The sequence below is a fragment of the Myotis brandtii genome, unplaced genomic scaffold (assembly GCF_000412655.1).
Source record: "Myotis brandtii unplaced genomic scaffold, ASM41265v1 scaffold824, whole genome shotgun sequence".
Lineage (NCBI taxonomy): Eukaryota > Metazoa > Chordata > Mammalia > Chiroptera > Vespertilionidae > Myotis > Myotis brandtii.
In genome coordinates, this window is record NW_005371344.1 from 203,400 (window position 1) to 219,766 (window position 16,367).

Below are 16,367 nucleotides of genomic sequence, written 5' to 3' on the forward strand. Positions count from 1 at the left end.
CTGGCCAGCCTGGATGAGGGGATGATGGCTGTTTGCAGCTGGTCACACCCCCTTCAGGGTGGGGGTCCCCACTGGGGTGCCTGGCCAGTCTGGGTGAGGGGCTGAGGGCCATTTTCAGGCTGGCGGGCGACTGAAGCTCCCAACCTCTCCTTTTTTTCTTTTTCTTTTTTATTCTGGGATTTATTTACCTTCTATGGCTGTCACTGGAGCTGAGAGCCGGCTTTAGCTCTGAGGCTCGGCTCCAGCTTGAGGCCTCGGCTGCTGAAAGCAGGTATCTGGTTTGTTTGACTTCTATAATTGAAACACTGTTGCAACTCCAGCTTGGCCAGCTGGCTGAAAGCATGGGGTTTGTTTAGCTTCTATAATTGCAACATTGTTTCTTAGAGTGCAAGCTCAGAGCCCAGCAGCGGCAGGCGGGGAACCTTGGCTTCCTCCTTCACTGGAGCAAGCAAGCCTCCTGTTCGCTTCAGCTGCCTGGCTGCCGGCCGCCATCTTGGTTGGCAGTTAATTTGCATATCGCCCTGATTAGCCAGTGGGAAGCGTGTCAGAGGTATGGTTAATTACCATGTTTGTCTGTTATTAGATAGGATTGTTTTTTATCTATTTCTCCTTATTCTTTTTCCTCTTCTTAAAGAATACCTTTCAGCATTTCATGTAATACTGGTTTGATGGTGATGAACTCCTTTAGTTTTTTCTTGTCTGTGAAGCTCTTTATTTGACCTTCAATTCTAAATGATAGCATTACTGGGTAGAGTAAGCTTGGTTGTAGGTCCTTGCTATTCATCACTTTGAGTATTTCTTGCCACTCTCTTCTTACTTGCAAAGTTTCTGTTGAGAAATCAGCTGACAATTGTATGGGCACTTCCTTGTAGGGAATGAACTGCTTTTCTCTTGCTGCTTTTAAGATTCTCTTTGTCTTTAACTTTTGGCAATTTAATTATGATGTGTGCTGGTGTGGGCCTTCTTTGGGTTCCTCTTGTTTGGGACTCTCTGCACTTCCTGGACTTGTAAGTCTATTTCTTTCACCAGGTAGAGGAAATTTTTGGTCATTATTTCTTCAAATAGGTTTTTAATATCTTGCTCTCTCTCTCTTTTCCTTCTGGTACCCCCATAATATGAATGTTGTTAAGCTTGAAGTTGTTCCAGAGGCTCCTTACACTATCTTCATATTTTTGGATTATTTTTTTTTCTGCTTCTGATTGGATGTTTTTTTTTTTCTTCTTCATATTCCAGATTGTTGATTTGCTTTTCAGAACCCTCATTTCTACTGTTGAATTCCTATGCAAGAATTCTTTATTTTATTTATTTATTTTTTTAAAATATATTTTATTGATTTTTTACAGAGAGGAAGGGAGAAGGATAGAGAGTTAGAAACATCGATGGGAGAGAAACATCAATCAGCTGCCTCTTGCACACCTCCTACTGGGGATGTGCCCGCAACCAAGGTACATGCCCTTGGCCAGAATGGAACCCGGGACCTTTCAGTCCACAGGCTGATGCTCTATCCACTGAGCCAAATCGGTTAGGGCAGAATTCTTTATTTTAGTTAATGTATGCTTAATTTCTGTTTTGTCCTTTTTCATGTCTTTGACATTCTCACTAAGATCCTTGAAAGTCTCACTAAGTCCCTTGATGTGCTCATTAATTCCCTTGAAGCTCTCATTAAGTCCCTTGAAACTCTCATTAAGATCCTTGAGTAACCTTATAACCATTGTTTTGAACTCTGTATTCAGTAGTTTGCTTGCTTCCATTTCTTTCATTTGTAACATGTTTCTTTGTCTCCACATTTTGGCTGCTTTCCTGTATTTGTTTCTATATACTAGGTAGAGCAGTTATGTCTTCTGGAATTGGTAGAGAGGCCTTGTGTATTAGGTGTCCTGTAGGGCCCAGTGGCTCAGTCTCCCCAGTCACCTGAGTTAGGCACTCTAGTTGTGCCCTTGTGTGGGCTGTGTGCAAAGTCTTGTAGTTGAGCCTTGATTGCTGTTGGCTCACTGGGAGGAATTGATCTCAGGCCAAGTTGCTGTGCAGGAGACACCCCCTGTGGAGCAGAACTTGCTTCAGTAGGGCTTTGGTGCTCACTAGTCTGCCCCTTGAGTGTGTCACTTGTGAATGTGTAGAGTTGTAATCTGGTATGGTCTGAAGCTGTCCACTGGGTGCACTGGCTCAGGGGCCTCCTGGGAGTTGCAAAGCCAGCCAATACCTGGGGCCACCCATCAGGAGCTACAGAGAGCTCTACAGATGGGTGCTACTTGTATTGGGCTAGAAAGTGCCCAGATGATGCTCAGCTGTGACACAAGGCAGGCTGGTGCTGGAGCCAAGTATTGGTCCTTTTATTGATTGGTTTAGGACATGTTGACTCCAGCTGCTGCTTGTTTAAGAGATTTTAGCAAAGTCTGAAGCTTGAGCTAGGACAGGCCATTCATATGGAAAAGCAGCTGCAAACAGCTTGGGTGGGGTTGTAAATTGGATAGGGCGGCATCTCAGGGAATCACCAGGGCAGAGGGAACAGTGTGGGTCATACTGATGGAAGCTCAGATATGGCTGCCAGTCAGCTCTGCAATGGGGAGGTCCCAGCACAGGAACAATGATCCCTGTAAGCACCCCTGTCTGGGAGAAAGCCACCTCTGAATTCCTGCCCCTACATCAGACAGTCTAGTTCTTCCCCGGATGTCCCTGGATTTCCCCAATGCCGCCACCTGGCACTGGAGCTCAGAGGAAGCGAGACCGTGTAGGTTTATGTGTGGGCCCTTTAAGAGGAACAACTGTGACTCCAGCAGCCTCCATGTCACTCAGCCATAATCCCCGCTGGTTTTTATAGCTTGAAGTTATGGGGACTTCTCTTCCCAGCTCTGGAACCCTGGGATGGGTCTGGTTTGTGGCTGGGACCCCCTGCTTCTCATGGGAGGCCTTTGAGATATCCCTCCCAATTAAAAAACTCCACATTTGGGTGTCGGACCAACCTATTCTGTGCCTCTGCCCCTCCTACCAGTCTCAATGTGCTTTCTTCACTTCTCTAGTTGCAGGACTTCTACTCAGCCATGTTTCAGGCAGTTCTGAGTGATTGTTGTACTGTATTTTAGTTGTAATTTTGATGTGGTTGTGGGAGGCGGAGAGCACAGGTGTTTATCTACACTGCCATCTTGGTTCTCCTCTTTTTCTTTTTTTCTTTTTAAATCCCCAGCAAATACCAAGAACCAGAAACAGTGTAGGAGCTTATTTGTTGCATGAAAACATTGCCTATCCTATAATACTTTTCCATGAAAGTATATCTCATTCAGTGGTTTTGTTTTTTTAGCCCCTTTTCTTTGAAAAATGTTTGATTTAGCTATTCCTTTTAGTGTATCAATGCATTAAACACCTTACCATGTAAAAGTGATGATAATATTGGTGTTTTACAAACTCTTTTTGTTTATAGTCTTGATAGGCTATTACTAGTCACTGGGAAATAAATATACAGACATACATTGGAGATTTGCAGGTTTGGTTCCAAATTACCAAAATAAAGCAAATATTGCAATAAAGCAAGTTACATCAATTTTTGGGTTTCCCAGTCTATATAAAAATTATGTTTACGTTATACATTAGTTATTAAGTGTATAACAGCATTATATCTAAAATGACAATATACATATCTTAATTAAAAATACTTTATTGCTAAAAATTGCTAACCATCATCATTGCTTGCAGTGAGTTGTAATCTTTTTGCTCGTGGCGGGTCTTACCTTCAATTGGAAAAATAAATCTGCAAAGCTCAGTAAAGCAAAGTGCAATACAATGAGGTATGCCACTATCCCAAGAAATACGGTTTTGCATCAGAGAACCATCTGGTTTACCAGGACTTGTTTGCCTATAATTTTACACAGGCATACTTATAAAATAGTCTTTCTTGTTGAAATAAAGTGGAGAAAGAGGATAAGAAGACCAGACCTACCTTTGCTGAGCTCTTACACAGTGAGCTTCACTGTGCTGTAGACATCGCTATCAGACTCTGCCATGCCTTTATTTAAAGGGAAGAAAGAAGATATGTAATGGGAAGTGACAAGCTTCCTTGAATTTTCCCTCTCAGTGAGCAATGGAAAACCATGCATACTCAATGGATTTGATTTTTACTGCCAGATCCCAAGGTTGGCAGCATGGTGGTTTAAATTCCTTTTGTGATTTTGCTCTCTCTCCTTAGTTCTCTCTCACTTGTGAGTCTGACATCACATGCATAAAAATATAGTCTGTTTACTTATTTATATCTTTGCATACACATTGGTCTTCTCTATGTGATAATTCTTTACCTATGGCATCAGCTGCTGAGGAAAATTGACTTGGAATGCCTAATCTTAGTTGATTTTACTTAGCAATAGGCAAAGGGAGGAGAAAGAGCAAGAATGAGAGTGAGGATTGACATCGGAGCTGTTTCATGACCCCTTAAGGAAAAAAAAAAAAGAGGTAATATTCATTTAGATACATTTCAACTCTTAGGCATGCTTGTTGCCATTTTAATTTTGTAGAAATTTGAAAATGCTGTCAGTTAATTTTACAGGATTTTAGAGCCTGGCCTTTTAAATAGGAATATATAGTAAGTTCTCACTTGAAGTCTTCATAGGTTCTGCAACTTTAATTGAAATGACAGACAACAAAACTCAGTCTAATATAGGCTAATTGATATAAACAAGAGTTTAAGCTCCTATAATGTTATAGTGAAATGACAGTGAATGAAGTGACATTATTCAAGGACCAGTTATAATGTAAAACGTAAATTTACTAGCAGTTTTTGCACCTCTGCATTACTGAAGTTTGTTGCTAATCTGTTGATGGTCTATGAACCATCTATATTTAGCAAAGGTCTAACTCAAAAGAGCACCTTCAAGTGTTTTGTGGGTTAGAAAATACATACATTATTGCAGCCTCTTCTTTATGCTGCGCCACTGCTCTGCTGGCCTGTGAGTTTTGATACTAATTGATTTCCATTTTCCTTGAAGATCGAATGCATCTTTTGTGAGGTATAGGTAGCCAACATCAGGCCAGGGAGAGCTTCTGACCCTCGGGGACTCAGATTTTGGGACAATAGTTTCATGCTAAGCCATAGGTAGTATGAGACATTTTAAACATGCTTTTCAACTGATGTGACAGTTGTGTCTTTGTTTCCTAGTGAGCATAAGCATCCTGTTTTTAGGAAGATTAACAGGAAATAGCTAGCAGTTTTGCTTTGCTAACTTTAATCGGTGGAAATACATTTTCCTTATAACTTGTTAAAGAAAGTTTGGGTTCATTAAAAAGTCTTTTTTTAAATGATTAAGCATTTCAAATCTTCAACTAAATGAATAAAAAGTTGAGGTTTGACAAGTAAGTTAAAAATTGTGTGACAGTATTTTGATACTCAATTATGGACATTTTACATATATTTATTTATAACTAATTATACAGTTAGCAGTCAAGGATGTCTTTATAAAAGATGTGTACTGAAATGATATCTTATATTTTAGTAATGAATTTAAATTACAAATTTTACCAAAAATATGTAATTCTTATAGACCATGTTTCCTTCATTTTTCTTATGTGCAGAATGAGTCTTATATGTAGATTTCTGTTGTGAGTTATTCTGCTTTGACAATACGACCTAGAATCTCATTAGAGGGCCAGGGTGGAAGGGAGTGTCAGATCAAGGGCTAGATGCAGGAGACTGAGACAAGAAGCTAGAGGGGCAAAGGTGATCTATGGAACAGGTGAGCCATAGCCATCAGAATATTGTGTGTGTGGTGAGCTTGTTGTACGTGGTTAGTTCCTACCTTCTCTGTAGATTTGTGGCATTTAATAGAATGTTTCATGGTAATATAGCTTAGAGAGAACATTGCTTAGCTGCCAACTGATTTGATGCTTGTCAAGTCTCAGAGACATTAGTATTAGAAAAGTAGCATGAATCATCTAGTCCATTCTGCTAAATTGTGAATCATAGCCTGAAGTAGTGTTTTGTCTATTATAATTTAGTATACTGTTGCAATCATTTATAATGCTTCAGTGGTGTTCTCATTTATTTTTCTTTGGGGAGGTAAGTTTAAAATATCAGCAATTGACATTAAGTAACTTGAAGAGCTTTTTTAAAGAATCTTTCAAATCCTTATGGTGGTTGTAGTGACTCTTAGCTTAAGTTTCGCCAGTATCACATTGGAGATAACATAATTTTTTCTCTTTTTTTCTGCAGCGGTGATTGGGTTATTATACCCCTGCATTGACAGGCATCTAGGAGAACCCCATAAATTTAAAAGAGAGTGGTCCAGTGTAATGCGGTGCGTAGCCGTCTTTGTCGGTATAAATCATGCCAGCGCTGTATCCTTTTTGCTGTAATGAAATGCATAATAACAAAGCAGCTCCCGACAAACCAAAGGTTAAGGGCCCCTTGCAACCTCACTGTTGTCAAATGGTGATATGCCCACTGAGTCATAAAAAGAATGTGCTTCGTATTGTCAAAACATCACAGTAGCATCTATATGTGTGGGATTTAGCCTTTCATTTAAATCCCATTCTTTCCATATAACTTAGAAAATTTGCATGTTTAAAACATTTACATGTTTTTCTTAAGTTAGGTTACTAAATTATTTACATATAGTTTTGGTAAATCTAGGATTCAAACAGGTAAATTTTCAAAAGATTCCTTTCCTCTTTTTTCATTTAAGGTTTGGCAGTAAAGACTTGTGGTGGCTTCAGGTGCTGGTTTTTTTGTTTTGTTTTTAATTTCAAGAACCTATAATTTTAAAAAAAGACTGTTATTTATTGGTTTTGATCAACACCAGCAAACCACATAAATGTTCTTAAAGGTGGCATAATAGAAATATCCAGCTTAGACCATGGTCAAAAAGAACTTTTTTCCTTAAGGGGTGTGTGTGTGTGTGTGTGTGTGTGTGTGTGTGTGTGTGTGTGTGTATTTTTCTTTCCTTAGTCCTCACCTGAGGATATGTTTATTGATTTAAAGAGAGAGGAAGGGAGAGAGAGAGAGAGAGAGCGAGGAACCTCAATGTGAGAGAGAAACATCGATTGGCTGTCTCCCACGCATGCCTGGACCAGGGATCAAGCCCACAACCTAGGTTTGTGACCTGACTGGAATTGAACCTGCAACCTTTTGGTGTATGGGATGACACGCCAACCAATTGAGCCATCCAGCCAGGCCAGGGACATATTTTTACAGTTTGATCATTTAAGAATTCTGACATTTTATTTAGTCATTAATGATCATTTTTATAGTGTCCTAGCTAGAAGGACAAATAGCTTCTATTTCCCTTCTTCCCTTCTACCTCTCAGAAAAAAATGTCTACCCCCAGAGCAAAAGTTTTTGCCCTCATAAGGCTTTCATTCTGTCATCCTTCCTACTTCTTCTCCCTACCCCAGCTTTCCTTTGTAAAAGAGGATCTGGGGAATGCTAGTTCAGTCTTCCCTCTTCTAGGAGATGTTGCTTACAGAATGGTTGTGGTGGAGCCTGTGGTATTGGGAAGAGCAGGAAGTGTGACTCAGGCTGCCCACCATTTCCTCTTGTAACTGCATTGGGCTCAGGGCTGGTAGTTGGTTGGAGAGAAGGTGGGTCATGTGGCAGCTAGATTGCTATGCCTTTTATAGAAAGTATTGTGTTTTGGAGAAGCTTGGGAAGAGGACCAAGGAAAGAGCAGGGTCCTCTATGCTAAGAACACATCACATCTGCCGTTCTGTTCCCAGTGTGCTGGCCCTTGGAGATCTGTGGATTTGGAAGGCTCTCAGTGGCTGTTATTATGTTGGTTTTCCATTTCCTTTTGTATTAAAAAATTTCCCAACATTTTTAGTTTGGGGAAAATTTTTGATATTTAGGATTTTATAACAAACAAACCTAATGATTAGGAAGACTTAAAAAGATAGACTCATGGAATATTGTATCTAGAAAAAAACTTAGAAATCACCAAGTTCCACATTTTCTTTATTAAGATAATACAGATGAAAGCTAGGGAGGTTAGGTGCTTTGCCAAGTCTTCCATACTGTAAGGCTGGGCTACAGCTGAGACCAGACCCCAGAGATCCTGATTCCAATCTGGGGATGTTCATTCTCCTGTCAGGACCTCCTCCAGTGTGTAAATGCTCTCTATACAGTGGACTAGACCTTTTCATCTCAGACAGTTCAACTATTTTAAGTTGAAAAATTTAAATAGCCTTTTCCTAGAATTTAAAAATGTTTATATATCTAATTTAAATTCTTTGCTTTGGTCTTTCTTTTCTTTCTCAATCAAATACTTAAGTATGGCAGTCTTGGATGACACGCCAACCAATTGAGCCATCCAGCCAGGCCAGGGACATATTTTTACAGTTTGATCATTTAAGAATTCTGACATTTTATTTAGTCATTAATGATCATTTTTATAGTGTCCTAGCTAGAAGGACAAATAGCTTCTATTTCCCTTCTTCCCTTCTACCTCTCAGAAAAAAATGTCTACCCCCAGAGCAAAAGTTTTTGCCCTCATAAGGCTTTCATTCTGTCATCCTTCCTACTTCTTCTCCCTACCCCAGCTTTCCTTTGTAAAAGAGGATCTGGGGAATGCTAGTTCAGTCTTCCCTCTTCTAGGAGATGTTGCTTACAGAATGGTTGTGGTGGAGCCTGTGGTATTGGGAAGAGCAGGAAGTGTGACTCAGGCTGCCCACCATTTCCTCTTGTAACTGCATTGGGCTCAGGGCTGGTAGTTGGTTGGAGAGAAGGTGGGTCATGTGGCAGCTAGATTGCTATGCCTTTTATAGAAAGTATTGTGTTTTGGAGAAGCTTGGGAAGAGGACCAAGGAAAGAGCAGGGTCCTCTATGCTAAGAACACATCACATCTGCCGTTCTGTTCCCAGTGTGCTGGCCCTTGGAGATCTGTGGATTTGGAAGGCTCTCAGTGGCTGTTATTATGTTGGTTTTCCATTTCCTTTTGTATTAAAAAATTTCCCAACATTTTTAGTTTGGGGAAAATTTTTGATATTTAGGATTTTATAACAAACAAACCTAATGATTAGGAAGACTTAAAAAGATAGACTCATGGAATATTGTATCTAGAAAAAAACTTAGAAATCACCAAGTTCCACATTTTCTTTATTAAGATAATACAGATGAAAGCTAGGGAGGTTAGGTGCTTTGCCAAGTCTTCCATACTGTAAGGCTGGGCTACAGCTGAGACCAGACCCCAGAGATCCTGATTCCAATCTGGGGATGTTCATTCTCCTGTCAGGACCTCCTCCAGTGTGTAAATGCTCTCTATACAGTGGACTAGACCTTTTCATCTCAGACAGTTCAACTATTTTAAGTTGAAAAATTTAAATAGCCTTTTCCTAGAATTTAAAAATGTTTATATATCTAATTTAAATTCTTTGCTTTGGTCTTTCTTTTCTTTCTCAATCAAATACTTAAGTATGGCAGTCTTAGCTGGACCTCCTTTAATCCAAACATAAAGTGTTTACATATTTATAGCATAGACTTAAATTAATTTGACTTCATAAAATCTCATGGTACTGTTTTTAAGGTTGATGTTTTACCTGTTTACCATAGAAGCCTCCTTATTTTGCTTGGTTCTTAATGAAGTTAATTTAGTTAGCAAGACAGAATTCAATGTCAAAATCTACTCTTTACAAGAATGTTTTTGCATAGAGAAATCAGAGCTCACAAGCTTCCTTCATGGAGTTTGAGGCATTATGTCTGCTAAAGAATAAGCAAAACTTTTTCAGAAAGCATACTGGTAACCTGGAGGTTTCTTGATAAATCTAGCCTCAGCAGGGAGTGACCTCGAAGGAGAGGCCCCTGACAGCTGAGAAGTAAGCACACTGTGCTCAGGGTACCAGCTGGTTGGGTGGGGGTGTGTGGAGGAGTGAATAGCAGGGTGTTAAAGGAAGTAGGAAATGGTTTCGGATCCCTCTTTTGAACTTCTGCGTTCTTCTCTCCAGTTGCAGCATGGCCAGTTTGGCGAGATTTGTAGTCTCCCCCGGGGAGCTGAATGTAGAGCCAAGATGTGGCCTTTGGGACATAGATAATGTCCTTTTAATAATACTTGAAATTAATTCCTTTAGTGTAATCCTCCAGCAAAGAAATGGGAAAATTGAATGTGTAAAGCTGCGTTTTGCTCAGAGATTTTAGAATAGAAAAGGGCTGCACATTTGTGAATTGATGCTTAAGTAGGTGATGGAAATAAAATATCGTTTGTGCTAACTGTCCTATGCCAGAATGTCCCAGGCACCAAAATAGCTTGGCAGGTTGCAAGATAATATTCGCTTCAAGGCTTTATCCTCAACAAATTAAAACTAGAACAGTTGACATAATAGAAAGGGATACTGTGTCCTTGGTACTCTTGTTTCTGAACTGCATTATTATAAAATGTGTCTGCCAGTAAATCATATAGAGAATGTGCACCCTGTTAAATAGCTGTCAGCTCTTCTATTTTCGAGTTCCTGTATGATTCTCAACTAACTCTCAACCTGTTTGAGAAGTAATATTGGTTTTCTTTTTATTAAAAGTGTGTTTCTGTAGTAAATCTTGTGTTCTGAGTCCACCCGTTAACATTTTTAGCAAAGAAAGCAGTTCTCATATAATGGGTCCGATCTTATAATTGGGAACGTATATAAAGTGTTTTGTCTTTGTTTTCTTAGGAATTACAGGTTGGTAGTATCTATTGAAATATCATGCCCTCTGTGTCTGAATGCACTGTAGAATAAGCAATTAATTCCCCTTTTAATAGTAGCATGTCTGATTTTAGAAAAATGAACAAATGATATTATTTGGTTATAAGTTTTAAGATGACTCTTTAACACTGACCTCAGAAAGTGGACTTTGATAACAACATACAGTTGTCTCTCACACTGGCTGCACTCTCCATTGGACTGTGGTGGACTTTTGATAGATCTCGAACTGGTTTTGGCCTTGGAGTAGGAATTGCTTTCTTGGCAACCTTGGTCACTCAACTGCTAGTCTATAATGGTGTTTATCAGTAAGTATTCTTTTTGGTGCTTGTTTGCTAAAATAGATAAATGATAGCTGAATTCAGATTGAGATTTTAAAATTGGGTTAGCCACGTTAATCTGAAGAGCAACTTATTTCTATTGTAATGATTTAAATAAGTATTGTACCGTTAAAAACATTTCTATTATTCTAGATATACTTCTCCAGATTTTCTCTATGTTCGCTCTTGGTTACCATGTATATTTTTTGCTGGAGGCATAACAATGGGAAATATTGGTCGACAACTGGCAATGGTAAGCTGATGCTTATTTAATCACTTTTGTGTTATTGAGATGTAAGACAAGTTTTCTCCAAATGACAGTCCTTTTTTAAGGGAAAGCAATTTGTGAAGACAGCATTCTTTGATTTCTCTCTGCGATTCCATTGAAATAAATCATTTGGAAGAATTTAATCACAAGTATATTAAAAGTTGAAGCAACCATGGATAGGAAAGCTAAAATGTGTTATGGATAGGGTGATCTGATTTATCTTCCACCCTTTTTGTAAATTAATTTGTAGGTTTACTTTTCAAAAAGGAACAATTTTAACAGTGAAAGGAGGTTCTATTAATAGCCACATTGCTACAATGACATAAATTAGAATTAGCTTCAGCAAATCAAGATGTTTGACCATTTTAGTTGAGAAGGAAGGGACATTGTTGATAACCCCAGTTATAGGTGGCAAGGCTCCGGGAGTAACATTCACAGGTCATACCAGTTTCACCAAATGGTTGCCACTTTAATCAGTAGGAGAATCGAGTGGTTTGTGATGCTGTCTTTTTGATAATCTACCCAATTTTTCTAAGTGCATTGGTTTCCTTTATTTTGAATTGTGGGTACATGTTTATAGTTGTACTTTTAAAATGTTGTTTTGACTAGAAGCTTTTGCTAATGTAATAGATTTTTTCCTTTAAATTGTAAAGTGATTTGAAAAAAATATTACCTTAATTCACTGTCAAAAGTGTCAGTCCTGTCCTTAAGTTCATGACCTTCCCTTTGCTGATTCACCTTACTGAGCACTCAAAGAAACCTATTTTGCTTTCTTTCATATTCTAGGACTCATCTGAATCATATACTGTCATTATTTGCTTGTAATACGAAAACCTCATCTTTCCCCTGCTTTTGTCTATGCCTCCACTTCTAGAATGTGAAGTTTCCCCCCCTATCACATTTGTCATTTAATCCTAATAGTTGTCTAACTCTGAGATTCTTTGAGTAATAAAATGTGCATAGATTAATAAAGAATTAATTTTTAGATCTTTTAAGTTTAAATTGCTTTTCAAAATAAACCTTTATATGTTAATCTTTTAACCTTTTCAATTTTGCAGTATGAATGTAAAGTGATCGCAGAAAAATCTCATCAGGAATGAAGAAGGCAAAAATATATTTTTTGTATAGAGAAACAAGATGAAAAGGGCATGTACATGATAGATATACCAATGAACTACGGATTGTAAAATTGCCAGTATGCAGTTTTTACTGTGATTATTTTATATATATATATATATGTATATATATATATATATTATATACATATATATATACATATGTATGTATATATATATGTATATATACACACACATATATTCCTGCAATCTGTGATTGCTTCCTCTGTAAATCAGCTACAAACCTTGTGTATTTGACTTAACTGTAAGATATATATGCACTACATTAAAAATGCCGATTAATAGATGAAATTTTTAAATTAATTTTTTAAACATACTGTATATTGTATCACAATGTTGATGTGCCAAAATATTCTCTTACTGTCATGCAGAGTATAAGAATGCTTTGAACAGTTATAAACTTAGTGTAATAAAATAAGAGGAAAGCCAAAAAAAGAAATGGAAAACTGGTATATTCTCTTTCGGTTACTGTTGTTCCTGTTTATTTTTCTAATTACAGCAGTATGAGTTATGGGTGCCCTAATGTGTAGTTACTTTCTACACATTGGGGCAAAAGTAGTTTTACAGTTGTTCATGTGGAAAATAATACAATAATTAATAAATAATAATATAAGAATAAACTGTTTTGCATACTCACAACTATAAACCTACTTTTGCCCAACCCTATATTTTAATGTTGTTTAAGAGAACTTTGGATGTTTTAATATATAATGAAGATGAACTTCCATAGAACATTTTTCAAACCTGCATTACTGGAGAGAGTCCAAAGAGTAATTTTCTGTTTTGGCAGATTTTACTGGAGATAAAAGTGATCAGCAGAAAAGGCTATCAGCATTAAATTGTTTTTCCTCTAAACCTAAAAGAGTATATATATAATTAAAAGTAATGACCATTGGGGAATTTACCTAGAATAAATGTATGTTTTAGAAATACAAAATGACCTTCTGCAGTGCCACAAAGTGTTGAGTAATATTAACTGTTATTCGCAATATAGAATCCTTCTGCTTTTGTACATGGAACACCTAAAAAATCCCAAACAGATCTAAATGAAGTTTCTAATTCTATTGGGTTCTGTTCTTGGGTTCCAAAATCTATTGGGCTGTATAAATTAAACCACTTTGGTTGTGCTGGGTCATTGTCAGAGGAATGCCATCTGGGGAATGCCTGGGCACATAATTTCCTATCTATTCATATGCCCATTAGTGAATAGTTCAAAACTGTTTAAGAATGTAATGAGATGGCATATCATGCATGTTAGAAATCTTGATAACAATTTTGTGCATTTTTTTTAACACAACTAGAGTCATTTAAATATGGCTTGAATATATTTTTAGTTAACTTTTCCCTCAATTTTCAGTTTTGAAATTGATGGCAAATTTCTGATACACAAGGATGAATGAAATCTTCTGCTTACTCTGTGTTTGTGTTTGTGTGTGTGCGTATGTGCTGAACTGAGTGAGAGAGAGAATATATGTGTGTACGTATATGGATGTGCATGTGCCCATGCTCTTTTGACATGTTAACTAGAAATTTTAAAAAAATTTGGATATAAAACCATTGCTGTCAGACTGAGATCTTGTATGCCAAACTTTAATGTGCTTTTTACATTTTAAGGCTGAAAGTGTTAAAATCCTAAGAGGATTTGATATTGAATAAATGTAAACAATCTTAACTATAGTGGTGGTTAACATACTACTATAATTTATTATTCTGTCTTCCAGATAATGTTATTCATTTAGAACAAAAAAGTATATTTTTAGAATCAACTTTGTAAGCACTATAAATCTTTAATAAGTTATAAGGTCTATGATGTGTTTACTTTGAAAATTGCTGTTAAAAGCAAGGTGTATTAAATACATAATTATATTCTTGGTTAAGAGTCTTTTTTTCTTTCTTGTGTTAAGTTATAGAATATAGTAATGAGGATTAATTTAATAAAATTAAGATGTATGGTTGATTTTACTAGGATATGATGAAAGGAAATTAAGTTTAGTTTTACAGTAATTGAATGATGTCATTTTGGGGTTCTTAAATTATTTTCAAATCATCTAGAAAATACGAAAAGATATGGCAAAAGTAAAATTGATTTGAAATTTTGATAAGTATATAGATATATTACATATTTTTTGCAACAAAAGTAAGTAGTAAACATCTTTTAACATTGTTATATTTGGAGTGCTTTCTTTTTGTTTTGTTCTGTCATCAACATTTTTATTTAGTGTAGTATATGGGAGGATGTAAATATGCCTTTCTTATTAAGGGCAGGCTTTTGTATAATTAAGATTTGTGGACAACATTTTATACAACAAAAGAAAAGTAAATCTATAAACTATCAGAAAAGGAAAATAAACATTTAATATAAATTATAGAGGGCAGTTACAATGAAACTTCATCACTTTTCTAGCTCAGGTTTACAAAATAAAGTCAACCCTGATAATATCACTCCTAACACAAGATACAGAACCCAAACCTAAGAAATTGGCTGTTATTCCCAAGCCTTGAAAATAGGAGATAATAATGATATTGAATCAAAAGCATATATAGGCAAAAACTTAATATTGATAAGTGGTTGCATTATTGGGGCTTGTTGCAAGCTAAATACATGTGAAGTCATCCCTGAGAATACAGTGATCTATGCCGTAGACTGCCTTTGTCAGGTGCAGACTGAGCAACCACAGCCCCAGGCACTGCAGCTGGATTTCCTGATGAAAATCTTGCCAAACTACCACCACTTACAGAAGACTATGAAAGACTCAACTCCAGTTAAGAACGAAGAACAAGCCATGACATCAACATTTTCTCTTCGACCACTATCTTTTGAAAGGGCCAAGGTTTTATGTCCTCTTAGCAGGTCACAGCATTGACTTTATTTTGTAAACCTGAGTTAGAAAAGTAATGGATTTTCATTGTAATTGCCCTCTATAATTTATATAAAATGTTTATTTTCCTTTTCTGATAATTTACAGATTTACTTTTCTTTTGTTACATAAAATGTTGGCCACACCTTTTAGTTATACGAAAGCCTGCCCTTAATAAGAAAAGGCATATTATTATGTATTTACATCCTGCCATATACTACGCTAATCCCTGTTGGTCTGGCCTCTGCATGATCCGTACTGTCCTAGGTCCTACATAACTTTCTACACACACAACTACTCCAGAAACAATCTTCACACTGTTTTGAGTCTTCTCCACCCTGTTTTTGCCTGGGTCTCCAATTGCAGCTGAGATCAACACAAGCGCCTGGGTGAAACTGATCTCTACTGCATTGCTTTCTTGCTTTTATTATTTAAAGTTATAGAAATTGAGGAGTTGAACTGAGACTACACAAGAAAACAATTAAAATTAGTCGGAACCCTGCTGATACTTTTGTTATAAAATTTGTTTGCACTGAAATACATTATCATCTTTAAGGTTATTGAGTGATGCATACATTTCACACATCTTGTATTTTCTAGGTAGAATCCAGACTTAGTCAGCATCATTGAATACCTCTCTGGTTTTCTTGGCTCACTTACCTGCATAATGGAGTATATTCTTTGCAAGATAATTCTTTCAGTATGGTCTTTGAACAGTAGAGACTTACCTTTGTGTGTCTGAAAAAGTCTTTCATTCTTGAAGAACAATTTAGCAGGCCATAGCATTCTAGGCTCACAGTTTCCTCCCTACTCCCATCACTTTGAATATATTTTAAAAAATATATTTTTATTGGTTTCAGAGAGGAAGGGAGAGGGAGAGGGAGAGAGAGATAGAAACATCAATGATGAGAGAGAATCATTGATAGGCTGCCTCTTGCATGCCCCCAACTGGGGATCGAGCCCACAACCCAGGCATGTGCCCTTGACTGGAATTGAACCCAGGACCCTTCAGTCCACAGGCGAATGCTCTATTCACTGAGCCAAACCAGCCAGGGCTCTTCGAAGATTTTTAACTCATTGTCTCGTCATCTAATATGACAAGTCTGCTACTGGTGTAATTTCCTTTGTAGATAATCTGTATTTC

At 37.2% G+C, this 16,367-nt stretch overlaps 1 protein-coding gene across 2 annotated transcripts in view; it reads left to right on the forward strand.

Moving 5' to 3' along the window:
• INSIG2 (insulin induced gene 2) overlaps nt 1–15,324 on the forward strand; it is a 29,344-nt gene extending 14,020 nt beyond the window's left edge. Inside the window, exons 3-6 of one of the 2 annotated variants that reach the window (XM_014531716.1) lie at nt 6,191–6,315; nt 10,783–10,949; nt 11,115–11,214; nt 13,051–15,324. In XM_014531716.1, the coding sequence (XP_014387202.1) occupies nt 6,191–6,315; nt 10,783–10,949; nt 11,115–11,214; nt 13,051–13,095 (437 nt within the window). In that variant the 3' untranslated portion in view covers nt 13,096–15,324. Of the gene's footprint in view, nt 1–6,190; nt 6,316–10,782; nt 10,950–11,114; nt 11,215–12,287 lie in introns of both variants that reach the window. The other variant, XM_005884205.2, reaches the window with a different exon arrangement.
• Nucleotides 15,325–16,367: the final 1,043 nt, after the last annotated feature.